Source organism: Danio aesculapii, chromosome 1 (assembly GCF_903798145.1).
Source record: "Danio aesculapii chromosome 1, fDanAes4.1, whole genome shotgun sequence".
Classification (NCBI taxonomy): domain Eukaryota; kingdom Metazoa; phylum Chordata; class Actinopteri; order Cypriniformes; family Danionidae; genus Danio; species Danio aesculapii.
Genome location: NC_079435.1, coordinates 7,153,383 through 7,180,295, shown reverse-complemented (window position 1 = coordinate 7,180,295; position 26,913 = coordinate 7,153,383). Strand labels below are relative to the sequence as shown.

General features: G+C 36.4%; 1 protein-coding gene across 1 annotated transcript; it reads left to right on the top strand.

Moving 5' to 3' along the window:
* Positions 1-898: 898 nt before the first annotated feature.
* On the top strand, positions 899-23,859 carry LOC130224778 (protein dachsous-like). The gene is made up of 25 exons (XM_056456502.1): positions 899-980; positions 1,964-2,032; positions 2,460-2,623; positions 7,328-7,372; positions 7,466-7,555; positions 7,635-7,724; positions 7,841-7,948; positions 10,531-10,644; positions 10,729-10,822; positions 13,374-13,486; positions 13,573-13,740; positions 14,180-14,305; positions 14,378-14,629; positions 14,716-14,814; positions 16,844-17,016; positions 17,135-17,283; positions 17,443-17,750; positions 18,490-18,600; positions 20,638-20,829; positions 20,994-21,091; positions 21,465-21,629; positions 22,350-22,541; positions 22,881-22,961; positions 23,208-23,226; positions 23,330-23,859. Coding segments are annotated over exons 1-24 (3,084 nt in total). The 3' UTR covers positions 23,209-23,226; positions 23,330-23,859.
* The last annotated feature ends 3,054 nt before the right edge of the window (positions 23,860-26,913 follow it).

Here is a 26,913-nt window from a genome sequence, read left to right as displayed (position 1 = left end):
ATAAAATATCCTGTAAGTGTACTATACGTGGAATAGTAGTACAGTAGACACTTGTGTTTACAGTCTTTCATCTCTGTTTATACTTTAACAACTAAATGAACGCTTCAGTCTATTTAACTGATTGTATTTTAATTACGTTACAACATCAATGCTGTAAAAGGAACTTTATGAAATTAAAAACAGTCACATTACCTTTTCACTAGAAGTTTATTGGTGGCTGAAAACACCAGCTGTGCATATATAGCTCATTCAAACATATAAAAAATAACCAAAGCCACATCAAACTGCATGTGTTAGTTTTACATTATATTTTTATCACAGCACAGCCTTTAATGATTAAGCCATCAACATAAGATATCTATTTAGCCTTTGATTTGTTGCTGGTGTAATATAAAGATGATAATAGATCAGCTTAAATCATGTTTGATTGTGTTGGAAATAATATGATACACTGTAACAGAGCAAATTAACTAAAATCTGAGTCCCTTCAGTAGTACAGGGTATGAATGTTAACACAGAATCCATACTTTGAGTCTTTTGGGGTCTTTTTTCAGGAGAAAAAAAAGGAATAAATAAGTATAATATGCATTGCCATACAAGTTTAAAATACAATGTTACACCAAATGAATGGAATTACCTTTCTAAGTACCATTTACTTTCTATTTTAGTTTGTCCAGTGAACTAGAACAAGAAACAAGACCATAGACAAAATTCAGTTCAAGTGACCTAAAATGTCCCAGAAAATTTTTCCGACATCAGTCCTGGATTTCAGAACTCTTTGAAGCGAATAACCTTTGATACAGTAGTTTTTATAGCATATAATAAGGAACAGCTCAGACAATTATTCAACAAACATCCTTCACATCCTTCACATCTCACGCAAGATGCATTGACAACAATGAATTTAAGGAAAAGATTCTGGGAAACTAATTTTCTATTTTTTTATTTTATTTTAGCCAGTCTGCATGTCCACAGTGCTGGTAAGTCAAATTTATTCATCGCCATTTGAAGCTCCAATGCCACATTGAAAATACTATAGTACTAAATAAAATTTAAAAAGTAAAATGTTTTATAATGTATTTGTTATAGTACTTACAACATGTTGTTGATTAATGCTATATTGTAACAACTATAGTGAACAGGATAAACTGTAATAAATACTGTAGTATAATTTAGTTTTTCTTGCAGTAAACTGCGGTATATTGTAATAGAATATACCATACAGTTATAGTACTGTACTTCAGTACTGGGTCTTTTGTTTGTATTACTAAGTGTTGTAGAATCGCCACAACAGATAAGGTACTATATTATAATACCATCCAAAAATACAGTAGTATATAAAATAAATTACAAATTTAAAAATGTGTTTTTTTTCATATGGGATGTCTGCATGGGAGTCAGAACTGTCTATAACCTGACAATATGTTGGCAGCTGTCTGTAAATTAAATTTAGTTTGTTAGGATTTAGCTATCAAAAAAGAAAAGTCAGAGCAAACAGATCAACACTAAATCTGGTTCCACTTTATATTAGGTGGCCTTAACTACAGTAATATGTACTTGAACCTTTGTTACGATGTACATATTGCGTACATACATGTTTTACCCTAAGCCTACCCATTCCGCCAAACCTGTCCCTAACCCTACCTGTATCCCACCTCAAGAGCACCAGAAGTGTACTGCAATACATTATGAACATAGTCAGCACATTGTATTTATTTCTTTTTATGCAAGTGCATGTAGTTAAGGCCAGCTAATGTGAAGTGCGACCAGATTTAGTGTTGATCTGTTTGCTCTGGCGTTTCTTTTTTGGTGCATACGGTGTTCAGTAACATAAAATGTACAGTATCTCAATGAACGACGACTGATGAGGTGAGAAGGGTGGTTGTGTTATTTAACTAGCATTTTAGAAAAATGACCATGTTGTAAACTGTTTCATTCTGAAAACAATTACTTCTTGTTTAAGGTTACTCTAAGTTAGACTGTGAAACTGGAACTAATGCCTATGTAGGAAGAGTCCAGGAGGGATATGAAGGTGAGAAAAGATACGAGACAGAATACAGTACAACACCTTCACGATATATATTCATATTTCACACAACAACAAATCATATGCATTTTATTAATTGATTGTTATTGAAATTTTCAATTGATCAATAGGCATTATATTAATTGATAATTAATTTATACCACCTTTACTGAAATACCAAGAGAATTAATGGACCATTTAAAATATTGTAGTTACAATCACAATATGGCATCGCTTTCCTGTAATGAGTTTCTTTTATTGCATTTGAATACTTATGCACAGTTTTACATTCAGTTTTAAATAGTTAATAATTGTATTTGGTAACTAATTTAACACAAATGATGCAAGATCAATACCGGCAGCATCGATTATTTCAATGCGTTTTAAAATTATACCATTTACAGTATACATCTGTGTGCAATCTGGCTTACAGGAGACCTGGAGATTATTGATAATGTCCGACCTGATGATCGTTTGGTGCTGGAGCCATATTTTTTTCCAGTTGGCGTGACATTTCTAGAGCTGGTTCATTCTATGGGAGACTCATCTGCTACTGTACGAACCACCAAACCACTAGATGCTGAACAACTAAAGCAGGTTTGGTCCACTATTGTATTTGTTAGATATACACTGCAGCGGGGTGGATGAGATTCACCCTGTGTATCTTATGTCACTGGATATTGTGGGGCTGTCTTGGCTGACACGTCTCTACAATGTCGCATGGAGGTCAGGGACAGTACCTCTGGACTGGGAAACTGGGGTGGTGGTTCCCATTTTTACGAAAGGGGACCGGAGGGTGTGCTCCAACTATAGGGGAATCACACTCCTCAGCCTCCCTGGGAAAGTCTATGCCAGGGTACTGGAGAGGAGGATCTGGCTGATGGTTGAACCTAGGATCCAGGAGGAACAATGGATTTTTTTCCAGGCTGTGGCACACTGGACCAGCTCTATACCCTCACCAGGGTGCTCGAGGATTCATGGGAGTATGCCCAACCAGTCCACATGTGTTTTGTGGATTTGGTGAAGGCATTCGACTGTGTCCCTCGTGGCATTCTGTGGAGGGTGCTGTGGGAGTATAGGGTCAGAGGCGTTTGTTAAGGACTGTCTCTTCCTGTATGAACAGAGTAGAAGTTTGGTTCACATTGCCATCAATAAGTCAATGTTTCCAGTGCATGTGCTTCCATGGTGCTCCACCGGAAAAAGGTGGTTTTCTCCAGGTGGATGAGCTTAAGTATCTTGGGGTTTTGTTCACTAGTGAGGGAAGAATGGAACGTGAGATTGACAGGCAGATCGGTGCAGAGGCAGCAGTAATGCGGTCGATGTGTCGGTCCGTTGTGGTAAAGAAGGAGCTGAGCCGAAAGGCAAAGCTCTCGATTTGAATCTGGAATGTACTTTTAAAACTATATATACCTGGGAATTTATTCTTTAAAAATACCAAAAACAGGATACATATCTTTTTAATATCATATAAACAACCAGTTAAAAGTCTATTGGAAAGAAATGGCTCAAAAAAATCTTCTATTGGTGAATGTCATGAGGAATTTCAACACAGACTCATTGTGGATACGTAACTCTGTCTACAATTCTGGAGAGCACAAATAATGTAGCCAGAAGCAGTGGCAGATTTAGTCATGGACAATATAGGGCGATCGCCCAGGGCGGCATCTTGCTGGGGGACAGCACGAAGAGACAATGGGAGATAAAAAAACAAGCCCCAGTAAAAGCTTTGAGATACCATTTACTTTATGCAGGTATATTGATTCAGAGTGTTAATCCAAGAATAAAAACATTAGGCGCCGTTCACATTTAGCGTCTTTTGCATGCACAAGCTTGTTACTCTCTATGTGTAACTGAAACAACGCTGGTGAAATCAAACTGACGCATGCACGCAGAAAACGTTTCCTAAAATATGTGCATTTATGTGCTGTAAAACCAGAGTAACTGGTGTAACTTTTATGCAGAGGTGTCAGCACGCAGCGAGTTTTGCAAGTCGACAAAACTAAAGTTTATATGATGGTGATCTTATTTTGACTAAGCATGGCTATGAAGCAGAAAGGAGGGATAATGAGTCAAGTAGGTAAGACTTTCTCAGCCATGAGTTGGGTCAAAGACAACAGATAATTCCTTTAGTTTTTTTTTTTATTCTATAGAGTTGTCAATAATATTCATGCAAAAGATTTCTTAAGTGATCTTTGCATATCACTTTAGTTGTGTCTTTCTTGTTTTCCAGTTACATTCAGGATTGATTTCTGTTATTTATTTAGAATAATAATTGTATATTAATAATAATATTGGGCGGTATATTGGCCAGTACTGGGTTGCGGCTGGAAGGGCATCTGTATGGGGTGGTTCACCCAGGGTGCCATTTAAACTAGAACCGCCACTGACCAGAGGTACGTCTGTCTGCATTTCATCTTTAAAATGATTGCTATGGCGCGGTATGACACTGCTGACAGCTTCTGTTCCATTTCACGCTACCGCTGACTGCTTTCCTCCATATGAACAGCTTTTCCAAGGTTACTAGCTTGTCCAGTGACCGCGCTGACTGCGATGACAGGGTTTGAGTTCGGCAAAAAATGGTTTCAGAAACTAGGTAAAACAAAAGCAAAAAAATAAAAATAAAACTAATAATTAAACAACAGGCTGAAAACGGCATGGTGAATTACGCGGCCACACCGTCTTTTCTTTTTCTAGATAGCTTTTGAAAACACTGTGGGTTGAGTTTAGGGAAAGAGGTGGGTGGGTCAGTCGTCAGCAAGTTGGCCTGGGGTGCATTTCCGAAAACCGTCGTTAGCCAACTAAGGTCGCAAGTTGCATCGTTATAAACAGTTTGTTGATTTGGCGTTTCCCAAATCCGTCGTTCCAACAAACATTCGCAAACTGCGTAGCAAACTTCTATGCTTGCAACTTCTGGAGCTGTAGTTAGAAACATAGTTCCTGGCTGTACTCTATTGCCAGTTATGCCCCCTATGCACTATTCATTTACAAAATTCTAACATTTAAACTTAGAATGATTTTTTAAAAGCATTAAAGTCATCTCTCTTAGGTGTAATTTGCTTTTAAAGTATTTTTACAGTTCAGTTTTAGCGAACTTCATGTTTACTATTGTTCCCTTCGCAGTGCACTTTGAAAACATTGATGTCATTTTGAACACAGCCTCATGATGAAAGCTATATGTGACCTATTATTTAAAATTTGTTACGTCTACAAAGCTTGTGAAAACATAGCATACGTAAATTCTTTTAATTTATAGTAGGTTATTTATTAAGTATCTGTACTGTATATGACATGGGTCTGTTGGTTAGAAAATTTCTACAGTGGTTTGCATGCGTCCAATAGTAAAAGTAGACTTTTTAAAAAAATAAATAAACAAACAATATCCTACTTAATAATGATAATTATAATAATAATAATTGTCGTCATTATTAACATCATCACTAATAGTATTATTAAAGTGGGATTTTTTTTCATTTCCTAATAAATAATAAATATTGAATTTTATTTCTTAATAAATTGCCTCATTATTTATCTATATGATTTATATATGATATTAGAATACACATTAACTTTTGTAAGTGTTAAATTAGAATAGAATATGGAATATTCCTAATAATATTTGTAAAGTAAAAATTCGCTCTATATGTGCCATTTACATATATTTCAATTAATATGGAAAGCGAGTGCATGTTTTTACCAAAACTGTTGGACTTTTTTTATGCGTGCGCATGTAAAACAATATAATTTGCACCAAATTATGTCTAATCTTCTCTAAAAAAGTTGTTACCACCTCGTTTACAGCATCATTATGGGCGTTATAACTTACATGGTTGAAACGATGGATCTGCAACAAAGAAATTACGGGTTTTGGGAAACACTCCTCACTACATTGTTCTTTTCCCAAACGATGCATCATACTTTGATAGTTCAGCAGCGAGTTACGTCGTTGTTTGGGAAGCGCACCTCCGGTCGGCTGAAGTGTATATTGCGCCCTCTGGTGGATTTACAGGACGTGCAAACGAAATTTGAGATCAAAAAGGGCACACAGCCGCCTCTGGTGGATTTGCAAAAACAAAAACTGCGAATGTAACGCAGGACAGCTAGTAAGTGCTGTGCAAGTAAACCTCACTCCTCTGACCTCTAATGGTACTCTAGCGACATACGCTGGAGGCCATGGTCTTTAGCCTACTTGTTAGAGCAACAGACTCCCATGCGGAAGTAGGACCGGCGGGGTTACACGAGCAGACGTATCTCCAGTTACGTATTTCGCTGAACCCAGAAATGTAGACCTGAGTACGTATCCTTATATGAGTACGGTTGTTTAATTTGTGTTGCTTTTATTTATACGTGTCTGGAGATTAATTGGTGAGATATTTAACCCTTTGTATGGCAGGATCAAATTAAATTAAAATACTTATGAATGTAAAAAGATTGTATCTGGTGACCTATCTGGTATCTATATTGTGTGTCCTTTTGTTTTATGTTGTCATTTGAAAGTGTTTTTTGTTCTGTTTTGTTTGAAAAATCCATGTACTGCGCATCCATGATGTAAATCTCCCATTCCAGCACATCACAAAGCTGGATTGAGACCTGATGAATTTGGTGGACATTTGAGTTTAGTGATCATACTGTCATTTTCCAGAAACCAGTTTGAGATGATTTAGCTTTGTGGCACACATTATCATAACTATAATCACTACATATGTACATATGTGAAGTGAAGTGGACGCTGATAAGGGAGGTGCGGAGCCAAATGCAGGGTTTATGATGCAGAGAATGGTCAGGCAAGCAACAGTGAACACAGGAGCAAAGAGATATATACGGGCAATCCAGAGTCGTGGTTGATAAACAGGCAAATGGCCAGTACAGGCAGGCAGCAGGCAACTTAAACAAACAAAACAACAAAGCAAAGGCAAGGCAAACGTGTCGTAATGTTCACAAACAGTATAACAAGACTCAGCAATGAGAGTGCCAAAGTGAGCCGTATATATACGAGTAGTGTAATCAGTCCATAAGCAGCATCAGCTGTGTTAGTCTAATCAATAGAGACTTGGAGCAGGTGTGTGTGTGTTGCATCATTGGAACTTGTAGTCCATATAAAAGCATATTTGTAGTTCTATGTGATCTGTGAGTTTACCAGTGATCTGTAAGGATTAGATTGCTGGTGATTGTGAGAAATACATCATTATTAATTTAATGTACTGTTATGGTAAAGTGTTACCAGCATAAGTACCTAATAAAGTTGCCGGTGAGTATATTTAAGGTAACAATGCATTGATTTTTGTTCTTATTTCCTCCTTACAGTCAGGAGGGAACTTGTTTTATTCAGTCACCTGCTCAAACACAGGGGTATGTATATTTATACAATAACATTATTTAATCATTCAGTATGACTTAAATCGTTTTAGAAATAATGTATTAAGCATTCATTATCATATTCAGAAAAAAAACACCAGAATAAAAGAAGTTGAGGACATCAATGACAACCCTCCGATCTTCGAGAGCAAAGCATACAGCGCGACAGTGTCTGAGGTGCGTAATGTCACATCTTTGTGTGTTTGATCAATGAGAAATCAGATATTTCTGAGTAATCCTTATGTTTGTCTTCCAGACACTGGCTGTGGGTTCAGATGTGCTCAGGGTAAAAGCTGAAGATAAAGATATCTCTCCAGGAAACAACAGAATTACATATTCTATATTGGTGCGTCTATACTAAATCTCTTGTATTTAAAATATTACTAACACAATAGGCTTCCACAAAACTCGATAGTTCATTTTTAACCATACTGTTTTGATTTACGTCACATTTCCTGACAGCCTCCAGCACCAGAGGACTTAGAAGTGAGAAGTGATGGAAATATCAGGTTATTGAATCACCTGAACTACAACAACTTTCAGCAGTACATCTTCACAGTGGAAGCTCAAGTAAAGACAAATTCTCAGACATCCTACTAGACTAGTCTCTATATGTACCCAAGAAAAACTTAAATCTGCAATTTTTACTCAAGCTTAAGTTGTTCCTTATTTAATTTAATTTTCAGAATGTTCGAGCTATGGCTGCACGGTATTGGAAAAACTGACATTGCAATATTTTATTTGTCTGTGATACATTTTGAGATATTGTATATAATTTCAGCAGATGAAATTAATATTGTAAAGAACTTCCAAAATATTGAGTAATAAACTGTAAAATGACATATGTAGTATCCATTGTATATATATATATATATATATATATATATATATATATATATATATATATACAGTTAAAGTCAGAATTATTCGCCCCGCTTTGTTTTTTTTTTTTTATATATATTTATTTTCCAAATGATGTTTAACAAAGCAAGGAAATTTTCACAGTATGTCTGATAATATTTTTTCGTTTTATTTGTTTTGTTTCGGGTAAAATAAAAGCAGTTTTTAATTATTAAAAACCATTTTAAGGTCAAAATGATTAGCCCCTTTAAGTAACCTGCTTAGTTAACCTAATGAACCTAGTTAAGCCTTTAAATGTCACCTTCAGCTGTATAAAAGTGTCTTGAAAAATATCTAGTCAAATTTTATTTACTGTCATCATGGCAAAGATAAAAGAAATCAGTGATTAGAAATGAGTTATTAAAACTATTATGTTTAGAAATGTGTTGAAAAAATCTTTTCTCCGTTCAACCGAAAGTAGGGAGTAAAATTAATAGGTGGCTAATAATTCAGGGGGGCTAATAATTCTGACTTCAACTGTATGTATATACAGTATATATATATATATATATATATATATATATATATATATATATATATATATATATATATATATATATATATATATATATATATATATATATATATATGTAGTTGAAGTTAGACAGTAGTTCTGTCTGGTTCTTAAATCTGATGAGTCGTAAGATATTTTGCCAGTAACAGCACACAAAGGCTTCTTCATCTTTGTGTATTACTCCGCCCACATACAAGCAGAGGACGCTCTACAGTTTGACAAATATTCCTGCTGTTAGGCAACATAATGTACTTTTGAGACTTTTTTTAGTCAAGAATGTAGTTGTTTAGATTGCAACTATGCAGTTTATTTATAAGGAAAGTGCCTATTTCAAAATATTTATAATTTCTGAGAGACAGCACATCGGCGGCCATTAAAGACAGTTGATGTTGTCTATCCACAAAATGGCACCAGGACCGCAAAATAAGCCCTTGCTTAGAAGATTAAAACTGCATGTTTTCTAACTACAGCTGATCAAATCATTATTAAACTGGTAAGTGATATTCTAAGTCGATCTCTCTCTTTTGTTTAGATTGCATCTATGCAGTTTATTTATAAGGACAGTGCCTATTTTAATACAGTTACTTTCTTATATCGGTTCTCAACAGTGTTATTCAGAGACCTCACCCCCGAACACCCCCTCCTTATTGCAAACACAACAGCAGTCTGGTAGTGATTGCGTTGGTTTTTTCGGGGTTAATTATTGTGATAATGTAACAGTCGCTTAATGTTTGATATGCATTGTATATAAATGTCATGTCCCCTTTAAGAGGACTTCTTCTGTGGTTGTTTTACGTTTGAGATGTAAGCAAGCATGTATGGGAGCTCAGTTCAGTTCTTTTACAGTCTATGGTTCTGGCGAGCTCTGAAGAGAAGTGTGTGATGTTCGCTCTACCGATGTATCATTCTTTTATTTCAATAATGTTACATTTTATTTTGCGACGGATGTTTGAGTGTGTTTTTCTTTTTCTTTTTCCTACTCATTGTCGTTGACTGGCATGTATGTAGTCGACAGCACTTGGGAGAAACGCATTTGGGCCAATAGGAAGAGCGAAATAGTTTCTGTCTCCTTTTTTCATTCCTAAAAGTCTCCGGGTAAATGCAGGGACACCTAGCACCTGTCACAATACCGACGGCAACAGAGAAATACTGTAGACTGTAATAGACTGTAGGGAGATATCTCTGTAGACGGATGGCATTTCATGTCACGTTCAGCCTTATAATCTTAAAATGTCAGCAAAATCAGCTGTTTTGTTATCACTTTAGACATTACGCTAGAGAATCATTCAAACACTAGCTCTAAAGTGACGTTGGTGAAATAGTAACGACTTCTGCTGTTCTGACGTCAGCTGCAGATGTAAATGAATGGCGGAAGAAAGTAGTTCCTAATACAAAAGGGTTTTTAGACTCTCTGTGTTTGATTTTCTTTTTTTATATACACGATTATGCCATCAAACTGTTGTATAAACGCAATGTCACACTCGTACTGTAGCAGTCCGACATGGCTGTATACATATTTACACACATACTAAAATACAATCAAACTTTGTTAAAGTTAAAACATTATAATTTCTTGTGCATTAATGCTTTAAATGCTTACTCAATCAGAGGTCTTAAAAACACAAACACAATCAGCTGTGGATCTTGGTCAACCATAATCCTGCCTCAACATTGCAGATGTTCAAGCAACTATAAATGTAATGTGGTGGATTTTAATACAACGCTGTTTGTTTTTCAGGATCCAGGAGGACTCCGTGACACCACCGCCGTTACAATAACTATTGAAGACTATGACAATCTAAACCCTTATTTTGATCACATCCTCTACAAGGCAACCATTGAGGAAAATGAGGTAACAGAGGACAAGATCAATGCTTTAAAAACAAGTGTGTTAAAAAAAAATAAAACCCTCCATGTCGTTTCTGCCCATGCACAGATCGGACATTTCTCAGATGTCACTCCTGAGGCTATAAAAGCTCAAGATGGCGACACGGGCATTAATGAGCCTGTGGTTTACAGCATAACAACAGGTACTGTTAACAGAAGATTTACAATTCACTTACAGCACACAGACTACTACAAGCTAATTGCTAGATCTAGTGATTAAATACAAATTTTAAATCTGAATATATAGAAGAATGCAAAAGTTTCTGTAGTAGTAGATGTCGTTGGTATAGTGGTATCAGAAGTAGTAGAGGTGTTGTCGTAGTAGTAGTAGTAGTAGTAGTAGTATCCGAAGTAGTAGAGTTGTCGATGTAGATGTTGTAGTAGCAGTCATGCAATAGTTTCTGTAGTAGTAGATGTTGTTGGTATAGTGGTATTAGAAGTAGTAGAGGTGTTGTAGTAGTAGTAGTAGTAGTAGTATTAGTAGTAGTAGTAGTTGTTGTTGTTGTTGTCAGGGTAGTAGTATCAGAAGTAGTGACAAGTAGTTGTCAATGTAGATGTTGTAGTCATTGCTATAGTAGTATCAGTAGTAGTAGACGTTGTTGTAGTACTATCAATTGTAGTAGACGTTGTTGTAGTAGTATCAGTTGTAGTAGATGTTGCAGTAGTATCAGTAGTAGTAGATGTTGTAGTAGACGTTGTTGTAGTAGTATCAGTTGTAGTAGACGTTGTTGTAGTAGCATCAATTGTAGTAGACGTTGCAGTAGTATCAGTAGTAGTAGATGTTGTAGTAGTATCAGAAGGAGTAGATGTTGTTGTAGTAGAATCAGTTGTAGTAGTAGTCGTTGCTGTAGTATCAGTAGTAGTAGATGTTGTAGTAGTATCAATTGTAGCAGACGTTGTTGTTGTAGAATCAGTTGTAGTAGACGCTGTTGTAGCAGTATCAGTTGTAGTAGACGTTGCAGTAGTATCAGTAGTAGTAGACATTGTAATGTTAGTAGTCGTGGTTGTGGCTGTAGTAGCAGCAGTTGTAACATTAGTAACTTTCTGTAGTAGTAGTAGTAGTTGCTGTACTACTTGTGATTTATTATCATTGTTGTTGTCAGTTATTATTACTGTTGTCCTTTCCTTTACTGTCATTATTACTATTATACATTACAAGCATTGTTGTTACTCCTTACCACTGACTGGTTTCTTTCTATCTGTTTTATTTATATCTATGATACTTGCTTCATTTATTGACTGTTATTGTCCCTTATGTATGTACTCTGACCTGTCCACCAAGTTACCTTTACATGAACACACACACACACACACACGCACACGCGCACACGCGCACACGCGCACACGCACACGCACTTGCCAGTACCTGACTGTATTGTTGTTGTTTTTGTTTCTTGTTGTTTTTGTTGATGTTTTATTTTCTTTGCATTTGTATGATCCCAGTTTGTGTACCCTTTGCATGTTCTAATAAAAAAAGAAAGAATAAAACTAATCTTACACACAGGACGAGTTTGAGGACAAAAATCTGACAAATGTCTGAAATACAAGTTTTTCTTTCATATATATTGGTAATACAAATATATAAGAAGAAGAATTGACTCTGGTCCATTGAATTAGAAAATAATGCACACCTGCTCCTGTTCTGCTTGATTTAAATCAGACATTATAGAGTAGTGTGCTAAAAGAATCATTATAATTAATTTTGACACTGTTTGAGAGAAAGATAACTGAAATTTTATAAACAATTCATTTTCATAACTATACAAATATTAACCAAGCACTACATAGAAAACACCAAATTTTCATCAAAAACAGAAAACAAAGCTTCCCGACAACACCAAATCATTTCAAAAGTTCTTCCATGGTTTTATCAAATTTAAGATCAATCAACACCATTGATTTTATTAATGTCAAAGAAAAAAAACAATCAACAACACAACACAGTCTCAAAACTCTTAGAGAGAGAAAGAGAGGGAGTATTTTTTGTACATCTGTACAGCGTCTTTCTACTAACAATGAACTGTATATTTACTTAAAAACACCTTGTTGCTTGGAAATATAATACTTCAGTACTGAAGTGGAGCAACGTTGATATCAAATTTCTGTACTTTGACCTTAACTTGTTTATGTGAGTGCTGCACGATCTTTGATCTGAGTAAGAGTTAATACTAACCTAATTTACATTCCAGCCAATATCGCATGTATTGATTCTGTATAAGTTTATTAATAAGTATTACTCCAGCACATGCATGTACAGTATTATAATACAAAATATTTTGATTTGATTCTGATAATGAAAAAGCTGTTTATCAACATGGGTGAAACGGTGGCTCAGTGGTTAGCACAATCGCCTCACAGCAAGAAAGTCACTGGTTCGAGTCCCGGCTGGGTCAGTTGGTATTTCTGTGTGTATAGTTTGCATGTTCTCCCCATGTTGGCGTGGGTTTCCTCAGGGTGCGCTGGTTTCCCCCACAGTCCAAACACATGCGTTATAGGGGAATTGAACTAAAGTGGCCGTAGTGTTTGCGTGTGAATGAGTGTGTATGTTTCAGCTGAAAGAGCATCCACTGTCTAAAACATATGCTGGACAAGTTGGCGGTTCATTCGGATGTGGCAAACCCTGATGAATAAAGGGATTATTTCGACTACTGTCGAAGGAAAATGAATGAATGTTTATCAACATATCTGTTTCAGTCATTCCAAGTGAATATCAGAGCAACTTTGATATCAACCCAAACAGTGGAGTCATTTCTGTGACAACAGCACTGGACAGAGAGGAGATTGACCAGATAACCCTGTACATACAGGTATCAGAGCTTTCTTAAAACATTTGTTAGGTTGATGCTATGAATTGGAACAGATTTCAGTAATCATATATATTTTTTAAATATAGGCAGCTCAGCAAGACGATCTCAGTAAGAAAGCAAACACTGTGGTAATCATCACTATTGAGGATGTGAATGAAAACCCGCCCACTTTTGACCAGGATGAGTACATTGTATCTATTCCAGAAAATTCAGCACAGGACCAGTGTGTGCTTCAGACAGTAGTCACTGACCTGGTATGGATCCTGAAAACTTCATGTGGTCATCGTTTGTATGAATAAATTAACCAAAGCTTATGAGCAAACAATAGGCTAATGCTAACTTTTGCCTAACTATAAAATCAAGCATCCAGTGCTTTCTTGCAATAACAACTACAGGTAGTAATTCACTTCCAACGGCTTGGAACGTTTTAGCAGTGGCTTATGCTGATTATACATTTTGAGCAATGTTGCTTGGCAAGTTTCCTATTAAGAATGGGCAACAATATTGTTTCTGCACTGCAGCCCTTTGCCCTAATTAGTTGCTGCAGTGAAGTACAGCACCCAGGATTTTGTTAGACTACTCACAGACTTTGTGACTACAGCAACAGAGTTCTCAATAAAGAATCCTGCTAGAAGAAATTTGATTTTTATGAACTCCTTTTTTGTATGTGTGTGTGTGTGTGTGTACATTTAGGATGGGTTCTCTAAGGGTCACTTTATCATGGATAGTGATACCTTCGTTATCAACAATCAAGGAGTTATATCCCTCAAGAGCGATGCCACCTTGGATAGAGAAACTAATGACCATTACACGCTAGAGGTGCAAAGCTATCATAACTGTTTACAAAATGAGTATGAGTACTCATACTAAATATGATGCTTACATTTTCAGGTAATCGCCGTAGACCAGCCTGTTGATGGTTTAAGCTCCACAGCTCAGGTCATCATCACTGTCCTGGACATTAACGACAACAACCCACAATTCCTTCCTCTGCCAGAGCCCATTGAGATTCAGGAAGGCAAATACACTCAGTCATCCCCTGGGGAGGTGTGCAAAATTTCAGCCACAGATGCTGATATTGGAGTTAATGGACTACTCACCATCACCATTTCCACTTACAACAATTTCTTCAGTTTCAGCAATGTGAGTACCTGATTTTAAAGAACTACTTAGAGGTTCATATCTCACATCATTTACTTTAAAAATGCTCATTTTATTCCCCTCATCAGGATGGGACTCTACAAGCTGTCAGTGAATTGGATCGGGAGATGCAAGATGTCTATGATGTGGTCATTGTTGCTGCAGATCATGGGACCCCACAGTTAAATGTAAAGTATTAATCTCCATTTTTTGGCAGCTAATTTGGAATTCATTCTGTTGAGATTTCACTTATACTAATATTTAATTAAATTATTGGTCATAACTTAACCAAATGAATGGAAACTAAATAGTAGTAAGCTGTCATCATTTAAATAAGTGACGTTTTTTAATAAACTAATTTCGAGAGGATCACATGCCTATGATTGCTTGCGGCCGGTCCTGCATTATTCAATTTATGATTCACCAATCAGAAGATTCCTAAACCACTATAAATACCCTAAGTTCAATATCACAGCCATCTTCATTTTGAAGAATCCCCCCTTCCACCCCTACTTCTCCTCCTTTCCTAGATGGGTGGCACGGTGGCCCAGTGGTTAGCACTGTTGCCTCACAGCAAGAACGTCACTGGTTCTAGTCCTTACCAAGCCAGCCGACGTTTCTGTGCGGAGTTTACACGTTCTCCCCCGTGCTCGCGTGGGTTTCCCCCGGGTTCCCCGGTTTCTTTCCACCGTCTAAAAACATGCGACTTAAGTTAATTGACTAATCCAAATCAGCACCATAGACATGCTCCTAGTAAGTAGTTATCTCTTAAGAACAATCACTATCTGTTCATTAGCTACTACAGCAGGGGAGTTCTCGAGATCTACCTGAGCTCATACTCCCCTCTCGCCTTGCAAACAGGAGGGAGCCCCGGGCTCGAGGATCTTATGAGCTCAGGGCTCTCTCCCAGGACAGCATGCCAAACAAGCTTTATAATCAATCATCAGCTAAGTGTGAACTCTTGAATGAAATGAAATATGTCATGGAAACAAATTTTTTTAAATGTTTTATTCACCCACCTCACTGAGTAATTTTGCTTTAATGGTCATCTAATCTAATAGACATCTAAAGAAGACAAAATTTGGGCTGTCAGTGAAAAGAACAGCTAAAACAGCTACACATCTAAAAACAGCTCACAACTAGAACAGTCATCAAATGCACAAATTAGACATTACTCAGTCCTGCCTATTTAATTACTCTAAAGTCAATTTTTGGACTATTGCTAGATGTATATTAGATTTTCACTTACAGCGCAAATTTGGTGTTGTCAAGACATCTATTGTTAGACATCTATTAGAAGTATTTTAGCACATAACCACACTCAAAAATGCTTCCATATAATGTTTAAGATTTCTCAAAAAGGCAGTGACCCAATATCTGTATAATGTCTTGATGTAAAATGCTTAGTCTGTTAGCATACTACAAATACATACTACTTGTCTGATTGTCCATTGTTTTCCAAATTTTAGCATCATTACATTACAGATCAAGGCAAACTTTAATGTTGGTCACATTCTATCTAAGGAGCACTGCACGAAATTGCTAATAATTTTCTATGGATTTACACCAAATACACGTAATTAACAGATTATATTCAGATTAAAACTACCACTAAGCATACAGAAAAAAAAAAATAATAATAATAATAATAATAAAAAATAAAAAAGATACGGTCACACCAAACTTTCATTGAAAAAATGTTCTGTGCATATGGTCAATTGAATAGCAAATTTCGCCGGTTTATAAGTGAAGAGGAAGGGGGGGGGGTGAAGATGGCATGTCCTAGGGAGATCATAACCGGTTCTAATGTTGAGGAAGGAGAGGGGGGGGGGGGGTGAGAGAAGGCATGTCTTTAGGAGATTATAACCGGTTTATAAGTGAAGAGGGAGGGGCGGCTGTTGGGAGTTCGGGGGCTGGGGGGGCACGCCGTTGCAAAACTGCCCAAATTTTCACTACACGCCTATGTCATTTTTTTACCCGCACAATCAAATTCAAAACTGCCCAATTTATCAGGAAACTGCCAAATCTGGCAACCCTGCTTACCAACATATTTCATGTAGCCTCAAAGATTATATTATCCCAGTTGTATTTGGGTCATTGTCTTAAGTATATTGCAAGTAATTCCACACATATAGTTACTAAACCTAATAACAGTTATGGGTACAATATGGGTATGTCTGTTACAAATAATTTTTTTTTTGGTTGATTTCCCCTCAGAATATGACCACAGTGAGAGTCAGCATCACAGATGTCAATGACAATGCTCCAGTCTTCAGCTCAGAGACTTACAGCAGAAGTATTCTGATTAGAGATGCAAAGGTTGGAGAGTTGCTGCTGACAGTCTCTGCCACAGATAGAGATGCTGGAAACAATGCACTTATTACCTACAGGTAAACGCAAGCTTCATTTTCACAATCAAGACATCAGATAAGATTCCTATTAAAAAAGTATTAATATTTTTTAGAATCAATAAAGGAAACCTGATGCATTACTGTCATCTTTCTGTAGTTTCTCTGAGGTCTCCTCCATGGTTGCACTGGATGTTGAAACAGGAGACATCACTTTGACCTCTGACCTTAGTGAAGTCATAGAAGACACACTGTTAACCCTTAGTGTTATAGCAACAGATCATGGAACACCAGCACTATCTGATGAAGGTTTGGGTTTTGAATTTTTTAGGGAATCTGGTGTTAAATCAACATATGAAGTAAACAGCAGTTATTACCAAGAGTTAGTTCATACCTAGTACATTCCATGTATAGTATAATAATGTTACCTGATGAACGTCAAAGCTAAAATCTTTGTTCTCTCTGTAGCTGAAGTCTTGATCCACTTCAAAATCGCTTCTCTCACTGAGAGTGTGTCTTTTGAGAGTTCCTCCTACAACTTTGCAATCAAGGAGAATGAACCCGAGGAGACAATAATAGGCACGGTCAAGGCATTAACAGGGAGTCCACTGGTTACAGTCAACTATAACATGAAGTCACATGAAGACATCTTCTCTGTGGATGCTGAGGGAACCATAAAAGCTCTAAAATCACTTGACAAGGAGGACGTGGAGTGGTACATCCTCACCGTAGAGGCTATAGACTCCAGAACACCTCCAAACACTGCAGAGTCAACGGTATCATTCTCAGTACAAACTCAGGCCACAAACAAACTCTATAGAAGCATGCAACGTTCATTTTGGCATCAACATGCCTTCTTATAGTTATTGAAGTGCACTGCAAAAATACTTTTCTTATTTAGAGTTTAGGTCTTGTCCAAATATCAAAAAATTCAAAAATCAAGACAAAAAATAGTTTTATTTTCAGAAATAATTGCCCAAAATCTGGCATTGGCATAAGAAAAATAATCTTGTTTTTCCTTTTGACATCAAATTATTTTGCTTACCCCTAATGGAAGATCATTTTGCTTGTTTTAAGAAAACACTCACTTCATTTTGACATATCATTTTTTAAAACAAGACAGTATTTTTTGCTTATCTAAAAACTGCTTCTTGATTTAAGAATTCTTTGATATTTGGACTAGAAACAATACAAAAGTCTAAGAAAAGCATATTTAAAGTAACAGATCTTTAAATTGAACATGTTATTATTCATTGAGCTTTTTTATGCATGAGGGCTGTTAATTTGTCTTTGAAAGCAGTTGACCTACAACAATTGTTCTTAATGGGGCTGTATTCCCCAAAAAGGCAACACATGAAATGTAATGAGTAATTTGGATTGACATGGAAAAATTTAAGTTTTTGTTTACATACTTGCATAGGATGTGTTTCATACCTAAGTCAACACTTTCAGGAACAAAGTGAAAGTTTCTTTTCTTAAAACAAAGCTGACATTCAACATTTTGACTTCTTTCAGGTCAGTGTTCAGGTTGAGAACGTGAATGAGGCTCCTGTGTTTGACGCTGGAAAATATACCGCTGAGATTTTCAATATTGCTCCATACAAATTCCCTATAGTAAAAGTCCAGGTAAGTGTTTCAGTGTATGGGTGCTTTTCTAAAATGGACATAGAAATTGCATTTATATTACGCATAGTGGCATTTAGGCGACACGGTGGTGCAGTGGGTAGCATGTTTGCCTCACAGCAAGAAGGTCACTGGTTTGAGCCTCAGCTGGGTCAGTTGGCATTTCTGTGTGGAGTTTGCATGTTCTCCCCATGTTTGCGTGGGTTTCCTCTGGGTGCTCCGGTTTCCCCCACAAGTTCAAATCACCTGTGCTACAGGTGAATTGGGTATGCTAAAATTAACCGTAATAAGTGTGTGTGTGTGTGTGTGTGCGGCTGGAAGGACATCCGCTGCGTAAAACATATAAGTTGGCGGTTCATTCCACTGTGGCGACCCCAGAGTAATAAAGGGTCTAAGCCGCAAAGAAAATGAAATGAAATAGTGGCATTTACTGAGGCATCGCTGCTTACTCATACTTACTACCGGGTGTAGGAAGGATTTGTTCAATGCCTTAACCCTCATTTTCTACAACAGATATGTAGTAGTGTGTTTAAATCATGTTTCCTGTTAAAGAGAGGTGAGTTTTTAAAGTGATCAGACTCCCTAATAAATGAAAACACAAGACAAGGCTCAGATATGTGCAGTATACAGTATATCAGAGCTGTCATAAGGCTAGAATAACTTATTATTTATATTTCCGTCTTTTGGATGAGACATTAAACCGACGTTCTGACTCTTTGTGGTCATTAAAAATCCTACGGCACTTCTTGTAAATAGCAGAGGTGCAAAACCTGGCCGAAATCCCTCCATCTGACCTAAGATTATTTTGATTACGCTATTGGCAAATTGTTTTCATTGTTGTGAGGAAAAACTCACTTAATATTGGCATATTATTTCTGAATACGGGACAATATTTGTTACTAGTTTAAAAAATGCATCTTGGTTTAAGAACTTTTAGATATTTGAACTAGACACAAGACAAAAAAAATGTAAATATGAAAACCATTTTTTGCAGTGTGGTGAGGAGAGACCTCCTTACATGACTGTAAATCCCTTTGAATGTATGCCCATACACAATCAGTGCACTATAAAAATGTACATTACATTACATATTTTGTTGTAATAAACTCTTAAAAATGAAGATTCTTGATTATCACAGGTGGCTCCATGAAAACCAAAGAGCCTTATCATTCCACAACAATGTCTTTAAAACAAAAAAATCTATCAAGTTCTTATATACCATTTTCTTGGATGGTATAGAATAACAGAAAAGAAAAAAAACGTTAATTTCAATAGTTTAAATATGGATTCTGCATGTTGCTCAGATCCTGATGTGGATGAGAGCATAGATATGCAGTGTTCACTGGTAAAGCCCACTCCCTAGAACTTCCCCAGAACAGCATAGAATATTCTTAGAACATTTCTAAAACCCCATAGAATATTCACAGAACAACCAAGAACATTCCTAAAACCCCATAGAATATTCACAGAACAACCAAGAACATTTCTAAAACCCCATAGAATATTCACAGAACAACCAAGAACATTCCTAGAACCCCATAGAATATTCACAGAACAACCAAGAACATTCCTAGAACCCCATAGAATATTCACAGAACAACCAAGAACATTTCTAGAACACCTCAGAACATTCTCAGAACAACCAAGAACATTTCTAAAACCCCATAGAATATTCACAGAACAACCAAGAACATTTCTAGAACACCTCAGAATATTCTCAGAACAACCAAGAACATTTCTAAAACCCCATAGAATATTCACAGAACAACCAAGAACATTTCTAAAACCCCATAGAATATTCACAGAACAACCAAAAACATTTCTAAAACCCCATAGAATATTCACAGAACAACCAAGAACATTCATGGAACACCTCAGAACATTCTCAGAACAACCAAGAACATTCTTAAAACACCCTAGAAGATTCCTAGAACACCTTAGGAACTGCATAGCAACATTTATCAACAGTAATGCAGTGTTTGCTATATATGGATTGTTCATTTCATGTACCTCAGTGGTTGGATGCTATGTACCCCTCAGGCATCAGACCCTGATGTGGACGAGAGCTCGGAACTGCAGTATTCACTGGTGAAGCCCACTTCTGTTCTGGATGTTGAGGCAAGCACCGGTCAGCTCTACGTTCTGGATACGTCCAGTGTTGTAGATTCCCTGGTCACCTATGAGGTTAAAGCCACTGATAAACATGGACTTTTCACAATGACAACAGTAGAGGTAAGCAGAAATGGATCAGGAAGAGAGAGAAAGAGAATGCTTTGACTGTATCAGTACTGCTCAAAACAGCATGAAAAGAGCATAAAATGCAATTTAATTGGGTAAGGAGGAGAAATACAGACCAATCATTGCAAAGATTGAGTCCACATGTTTGTCACCCACAGGTACACATGAAAGAAAGCCGGTACGGTAACAGCGTCACTGTCATCTCTCTAAATCAGCCGGTGTACATAGTGGAAAAGATGATACCAGAGATAGAAGAGTGAGTCATTTCTGTTCATTACTGAAATATTGTTTTAGTGAGGCATGATGAGAGCATTGCTGAAGTAAAGTGTATTCAAAGAGAGAAAGTGGATGTTTAAAGAAGGATGAATGTAAAAACGCATTTGTTTTACTCACCATCGATGGTTTTCCAGACTTGTGTGCTGCCATTTTCCTACATTACTTGAGGGCTATATTTCCAAGTCTTCTTAAGTCACATAATCATTTTGTCTGTTGAACAAACTGATATTTATACCAATCATTTCTGAAAAGTTAACCGAGCTGTTAAGTTTGCTGATTTACAAATTGGACAGAATTTTGCATTGGTATTTTTTTTTATACCACACATACTCTAATAGTGTTTTTTTCTTCAGGTCCATGAAGACAGCTTTTGGCTGGACTGTGAAAATCCTCAGTGTGACAGCAGATGGTGGGAATAAGATACGGATTAATTCTCGAAAATCAACTGACAAGACTTACGTTAGCTTTATCGCAATGGACTCCAGTAGTAGCATCATTGAAGCAGATGAAGTCAAAGAGTAAGTCGAACTAATATCCATCATTTTTAACAAAAAAAATCACAGCATATAAGGATGCTAAAGATAAAGTTTTAGTAAGAAAACAAGTTCAAAACAAATATGCTTATAATGGTTAAAGTCAATAGTTTCATGAGCAGAGCTGACTTTATGCTCTTTAAAACTAAAATTCCTCACTTACATTGATAGATTCTTGAGTAATGTAGTTACAACTGATAAATTTTTTTTATCTCTAACTGCGCCCAAGTCTATTGATTTAGCAACCATATTTGTTCAAGACAAGTATAAGTTCTGATAAAGCATACAGTGAAGAATTAATCACATTTAAAATAAGCCTTTTTATATACATTTAAATGGTATTTTTTATACAAAAGTGATTTACTCTTGTGATGCAAAGCAGAATATTTGCATCAATACTCATATTTAGTATCACTTCAGAAATCATTTTAATGATCAAGAAAAATTTATTAATATTATTATTATTATAATTAAAATCAATTTTAATAAAAGTTGCGCTGCTATATTGTTGTGACCATATTTTATCATTCAAAAGTACCATAATAATACTTGGATTCATCAAGGATGCATTAAATTGATCAAGATCAGTAAACAAATGTATAATGCTGCAACAGATTTAAGATGGCATAAATACACCTGTTCTATACACAGTAAATAGGATAAGAATGTTACAGGACAGTATTCAAACTATATTCACTCCCACAGGAAAATCTACACTGAGCATAAAGTTTTAACATCTGAACTGGAGAAGATTTTTGGGATAGAAGTGAAAATCCAAGTAGAGGACAGTTCTGGAAACTTTGAAGGTTTCAGTGAAGAAGTCGTCATTACTCTAGCTGTTCTCCTGTCTTTGACCATTTTGGCGGCTGGGGTGTCACTGACTGTCTATATTATCAAGTAAGTTATTACTGACAGTTTTTTAAATATATATAAACTGTTCAAAATATTAAGGGAACACTTAAACAATTCAATCTAACTCTAAATTTAATTTTGCTGGGTGGCAAACATGCAGTCTGGTGTGTTTTTTGTTGGTTATTGTAAATATTTGCATGATTTTTTTTGTTTTGTTTCTTTATTTGATTGAATGTTACAGTATATACTCAGGCTGAGCCTTTTATTCTGCATGCACAGCCAGTAGCTAAACAATTCTGAATATTGTATTTTAGATAACGTTTAGAATATTTTAGGTAACTGTAGTACTGTAGTTAATCCAGCTTTCCCCATCTCATGTTTTAGGAATAAATTTGATGACAAACAAAAGAAAATGGAAGAAGAAAAATCATGTAGAAGGAGTATTGACAACCCTGGAAATTTTTGGTAAGTGCTGATAAATGTTAAAGATTAGCAGACTGTGTCTAGTTTAGACATATCGCTCTTACGTTTCAAATTCGAGTTAGACTAATGTGTTTTTAAGCAGATTTTAAAATGTTAAGGCCAATCTTAAAGAAAATGTTAGATGACTACCTTATAAGACTAGTTAAAGCGGTTTACAAACAACAATAAAATCTGCAGTTAGTTTGTTTTGACATGTTTGACTAAACACGGCTTTCCTCTGTTTAACAGAAAACCAGTATTGAGAGAGGTAAAGCACTTGCTATAATGATAAATCAATATTTGTTTAGCACATTTTTTATCAATATTTGTCAGTTTTTCCATGTTTGCTCTGTGTCCTGTGTGTTTTACAGGTGTGACAGAATGGATGAATGACACTGATTTCAGTAAAAGCAGCATCTCTGAGCTCTGATTCAGAGCACCTCAAAGTGTAATAAGACTTTATGTCTTGATTATGATGCACGTTTATGGAATATGGGACATGAAGCCATATCACTGCCACTTTATAATGAACTCAAATGATATATTTATATAAATATATTTATTATACTGAAAAATAGAGCTGTTAAGCTGTAACGCCTACAGAAAAACATGGTACAACGGTAAGATCATGTGGCTGATTCCCTGGGAATAAAAAAAAACTGCCAAATGTATAGATATATGTAATTTTCTGCGTGAGAGAAGCTGTCTGTGATGAACACATGCAGCTTTATTAGATAAAGCACAGTCAAAAATACACGCAGGGTCAAACACCAGTGATGGAAAATGTCCCCAAAAATTTTTTTTAAAAAACGTTGGAAAAAATATTAAACCAGGATAATAGACGGTGAGGACAGCTGAAAGTTGCTGCATGGGATTATTGGAAATAAAATAAAAGAGTCGACCTCTGGTGGTGAATGTGATGAATGACAAAGACTGTATTCATAACGTCAAACAGTACAAATGAGGAGTATGACAGTATATAAATTACACTGGTGCAATTAACGTGTCGAAATCACCTCATCCCATTGTCATTTTGAAGCGAAGACTGCATTCATTTTTGAATAATGGTCTCATAATAGCATTGCTAAATGAAGAAATTTAGGTGCTTGCCTTGGTTAGATACATGATGGTTTTGTTTGAAAATTCATAATACAAAAAAAATGTATATATATATATATATATATATATATATATATATATATATATATATATATATATATATATATATATATATGTATATATATATATATATATAATAAATGATATATAATTGCTACTGCAGCTAATGCATTTCATTTATTGTATTCTGTGTAAAATGGTGAAAGTTTTCTATATTTTTAATAAAGATATGTTACACAGTTCCTTTAATCTCATTTCATAAATTGTGTTATGTCTGTCTATCAAAGGTACATAAAATACATTTATGATCTCTCAGCTTTCTTACACTAGAGGGTAGTGTTGCGGTTTGTGTGTGAAAAAGATCAACAAATTTATAAAGCACTAAATCACTCGAGTGGGAATTATTTCTGAACTCACACAAACGCCTTCATTATATATACTGATGTTCTTTCAGGAATGTAGACATTGCAATGTCTGGTTGAGTTGTGTTACTCAACAACAGTGAACTCCTAACTGATAATGAAGCTTGAGAGCTAATATATAATGATGCTAAATGCTAATTTGAATTTGCACCCCTATTGGTATTTAATAATAAAATGGGGTTGGGGGAATTTTTCCCATCAATCAAAAGGGATCAACGTTTTATTTCACAACCAATCAATCAATCAACCAATCAAACCATCATTTAACCAACCCCAACCAATCAACCACAACAAACCAACCACAACCAACATATCAAACAACCAACCACAACCAACCACCCTCAACCAAACAACAAACTAAGCACAACCAACCAACCAACCAACCAACTAACTAACCAACCTCAACCAATCACAACCAGCTGACCAACCTTAACCAACCAACCAACTCTGCATGTTTTTACAGTGTACTGTATAGATTTAATGAAACGATAACGTTGGTGTATAATTATTGTTTTAGTAAATTTCCAAATCTGTGATGTAAAATGATTGAAGTAAGACACACGTTTCTCATATTAATATACATTGAGTTTAAAGTGAACGACCTTTGATTTGTTCTGTGATATCACTTAAATGTTGGCGTTATATATCACATTGGTTCTGATAAAAGGCTCTTAACTAGTGAATGATAAGATAATCATTGAGTACCTTTTGGCAGCAGCAACACCGAATAAGCGATATCGAGTTTACCAGCACTGCAGGGTGTGAATTACCCATTGTTGTCATGTATCTTTACAGCCTGTTCAGCTGCAGGTCAAAGTCCAGCATAAAGCTTTACAGATTTATCACAACAGATGAGTGGTTGCTATTAAAGCAAGAGTAAAGTTACAGCCATTATTGCAAAATAAACCCTGACTGGATGATCACATCACAACATCTTCATCATCCTAAAGAGGTTTAGTTTAATCCACTGTCAAAAATATGGTTGTAAATTTAATCTTTTCAATTAAATTTAAATCACATGGTTTAACCCAGTGGTTGAATTTGTCCATAATTAACCCAATATTCGGTTACAACAACCCAACATTTTTAGACTCTATACCAGGAGTGTCCAAACTCAGTCCTGGAGGGCCGATGTCCTGGAGAGTTTATCTCCAACTTGCTTCAACACACCTGCCAGGAAGTTGCTAGTATATCTAGTAAGAGCTTGATTGGCTGCTTTAGGTGTGTTTGATTAGGGTTGGAGCTAAACTCTCCTGGACCCCGACCCTCCAGGACCGAGTTTAAACACCCCTGCTCTATCCTGTCTGATTGTCTATCCATTGGTTCTGTGGCTGCAAATGCCTTGTTGATGCCAGAGGTCCGAGGAGAATGGCCAGATTGGTTCCAGCTGATAGAAAGGCAACAGCAACTCAAATAACCACTCGTTACAACTGAGGTCTGAAGAAGAGCATCTCTGAACAACATGTCCAACCTTGAGGCGGATGGGCTACAGCAGCAGCAGACCACACCGGGTGCCACGCCTGTCAGCTAAGAACAGGAAACTGAAGCTACAATTCACAGAGGCTCACCAAACCTGGACAATAGAAGATTGGAGAAATGATGCCTGGTCTGATGGGTCTCCATTTCTGCTGTGACATTCTGATGGTAGGGTCAGAATTTGCCATCAACAACATGAAAGCATGGATCCATCCTGCCTTGTATCAATGGTTCAGGCTGCTGCTGGTGGTGTAATGGAGTGGTGGATTATTTCTTGGCACACTTTGGGCCCATTAGTACCAATTGAACATCGTGTCAACACCACTCAGACTGGTTTCTTGAACGTGACAATGAGTTCACTGTACTCAAATGGCCTCCACAGTCACCAGATCTCAATCCAATAGGGATGTGGTGGAACAGGAGATTCACATCATGGATGTGCAGCTGACAAATCTGCAGCAACTGCGTGATGCTATCTTGTCAATATGGAGCAAAATCTCTGAGGAATATTTCCAGTACCTTGTTGAATCTATGCCACAAAGGGTTAAGGCAGTTCTGAAGGCAAAAGTGGGTCCAACCCGGTACTAGTAAGGTGTACCTAATAAAGTGGCCAGTGAGTGTAAATGAAACACATCATATGTAATCAGCTGCCATTGACAACAGCGCAATCCTTTGGTGGTCATTTAACATGAGAAAACGCAGCGACCAATAAGAGTCAAGTATTCTCTAAGATCGTATAATAATAAACAAACCCAGGTGACTGAAACCACTGCACGAGTATGAGCGAGAGACCAAGATAAAACTTAATAACAAAGCTCCAGAATGTTAGATATCCTCACATAAACTCAGATTATTCCTGTTAAGCCCCTCCCACATGCTGTCAATCCTGCATTATTGGCCTCTTATGAAGCACCTTTGATACCTCTGCACAACCAGGG

Coding starts and splice junctions, on each gene's coding strand:
- LOC130224778 (XM_056456502.1), top strand. CDS start 899: ATGAATTTAAGGAAAAGATTCTGGGAAACTAATTTTCTATTTTTTTAT. Junction 17,751..18,489: donor CAAACACTGCAGAGTCAACG/GTATCATTCTCA, acceptor GACTTCTTTCAG/GTCAGTGTTCAGGTTGAGAA. Junction 20,830..20,993: donor TCACAATGACAACAGTAGAG/GTAAGCAGAAAT, acceptor TGTCACCCACAG/GTACACATGAAAGAAAGCCG.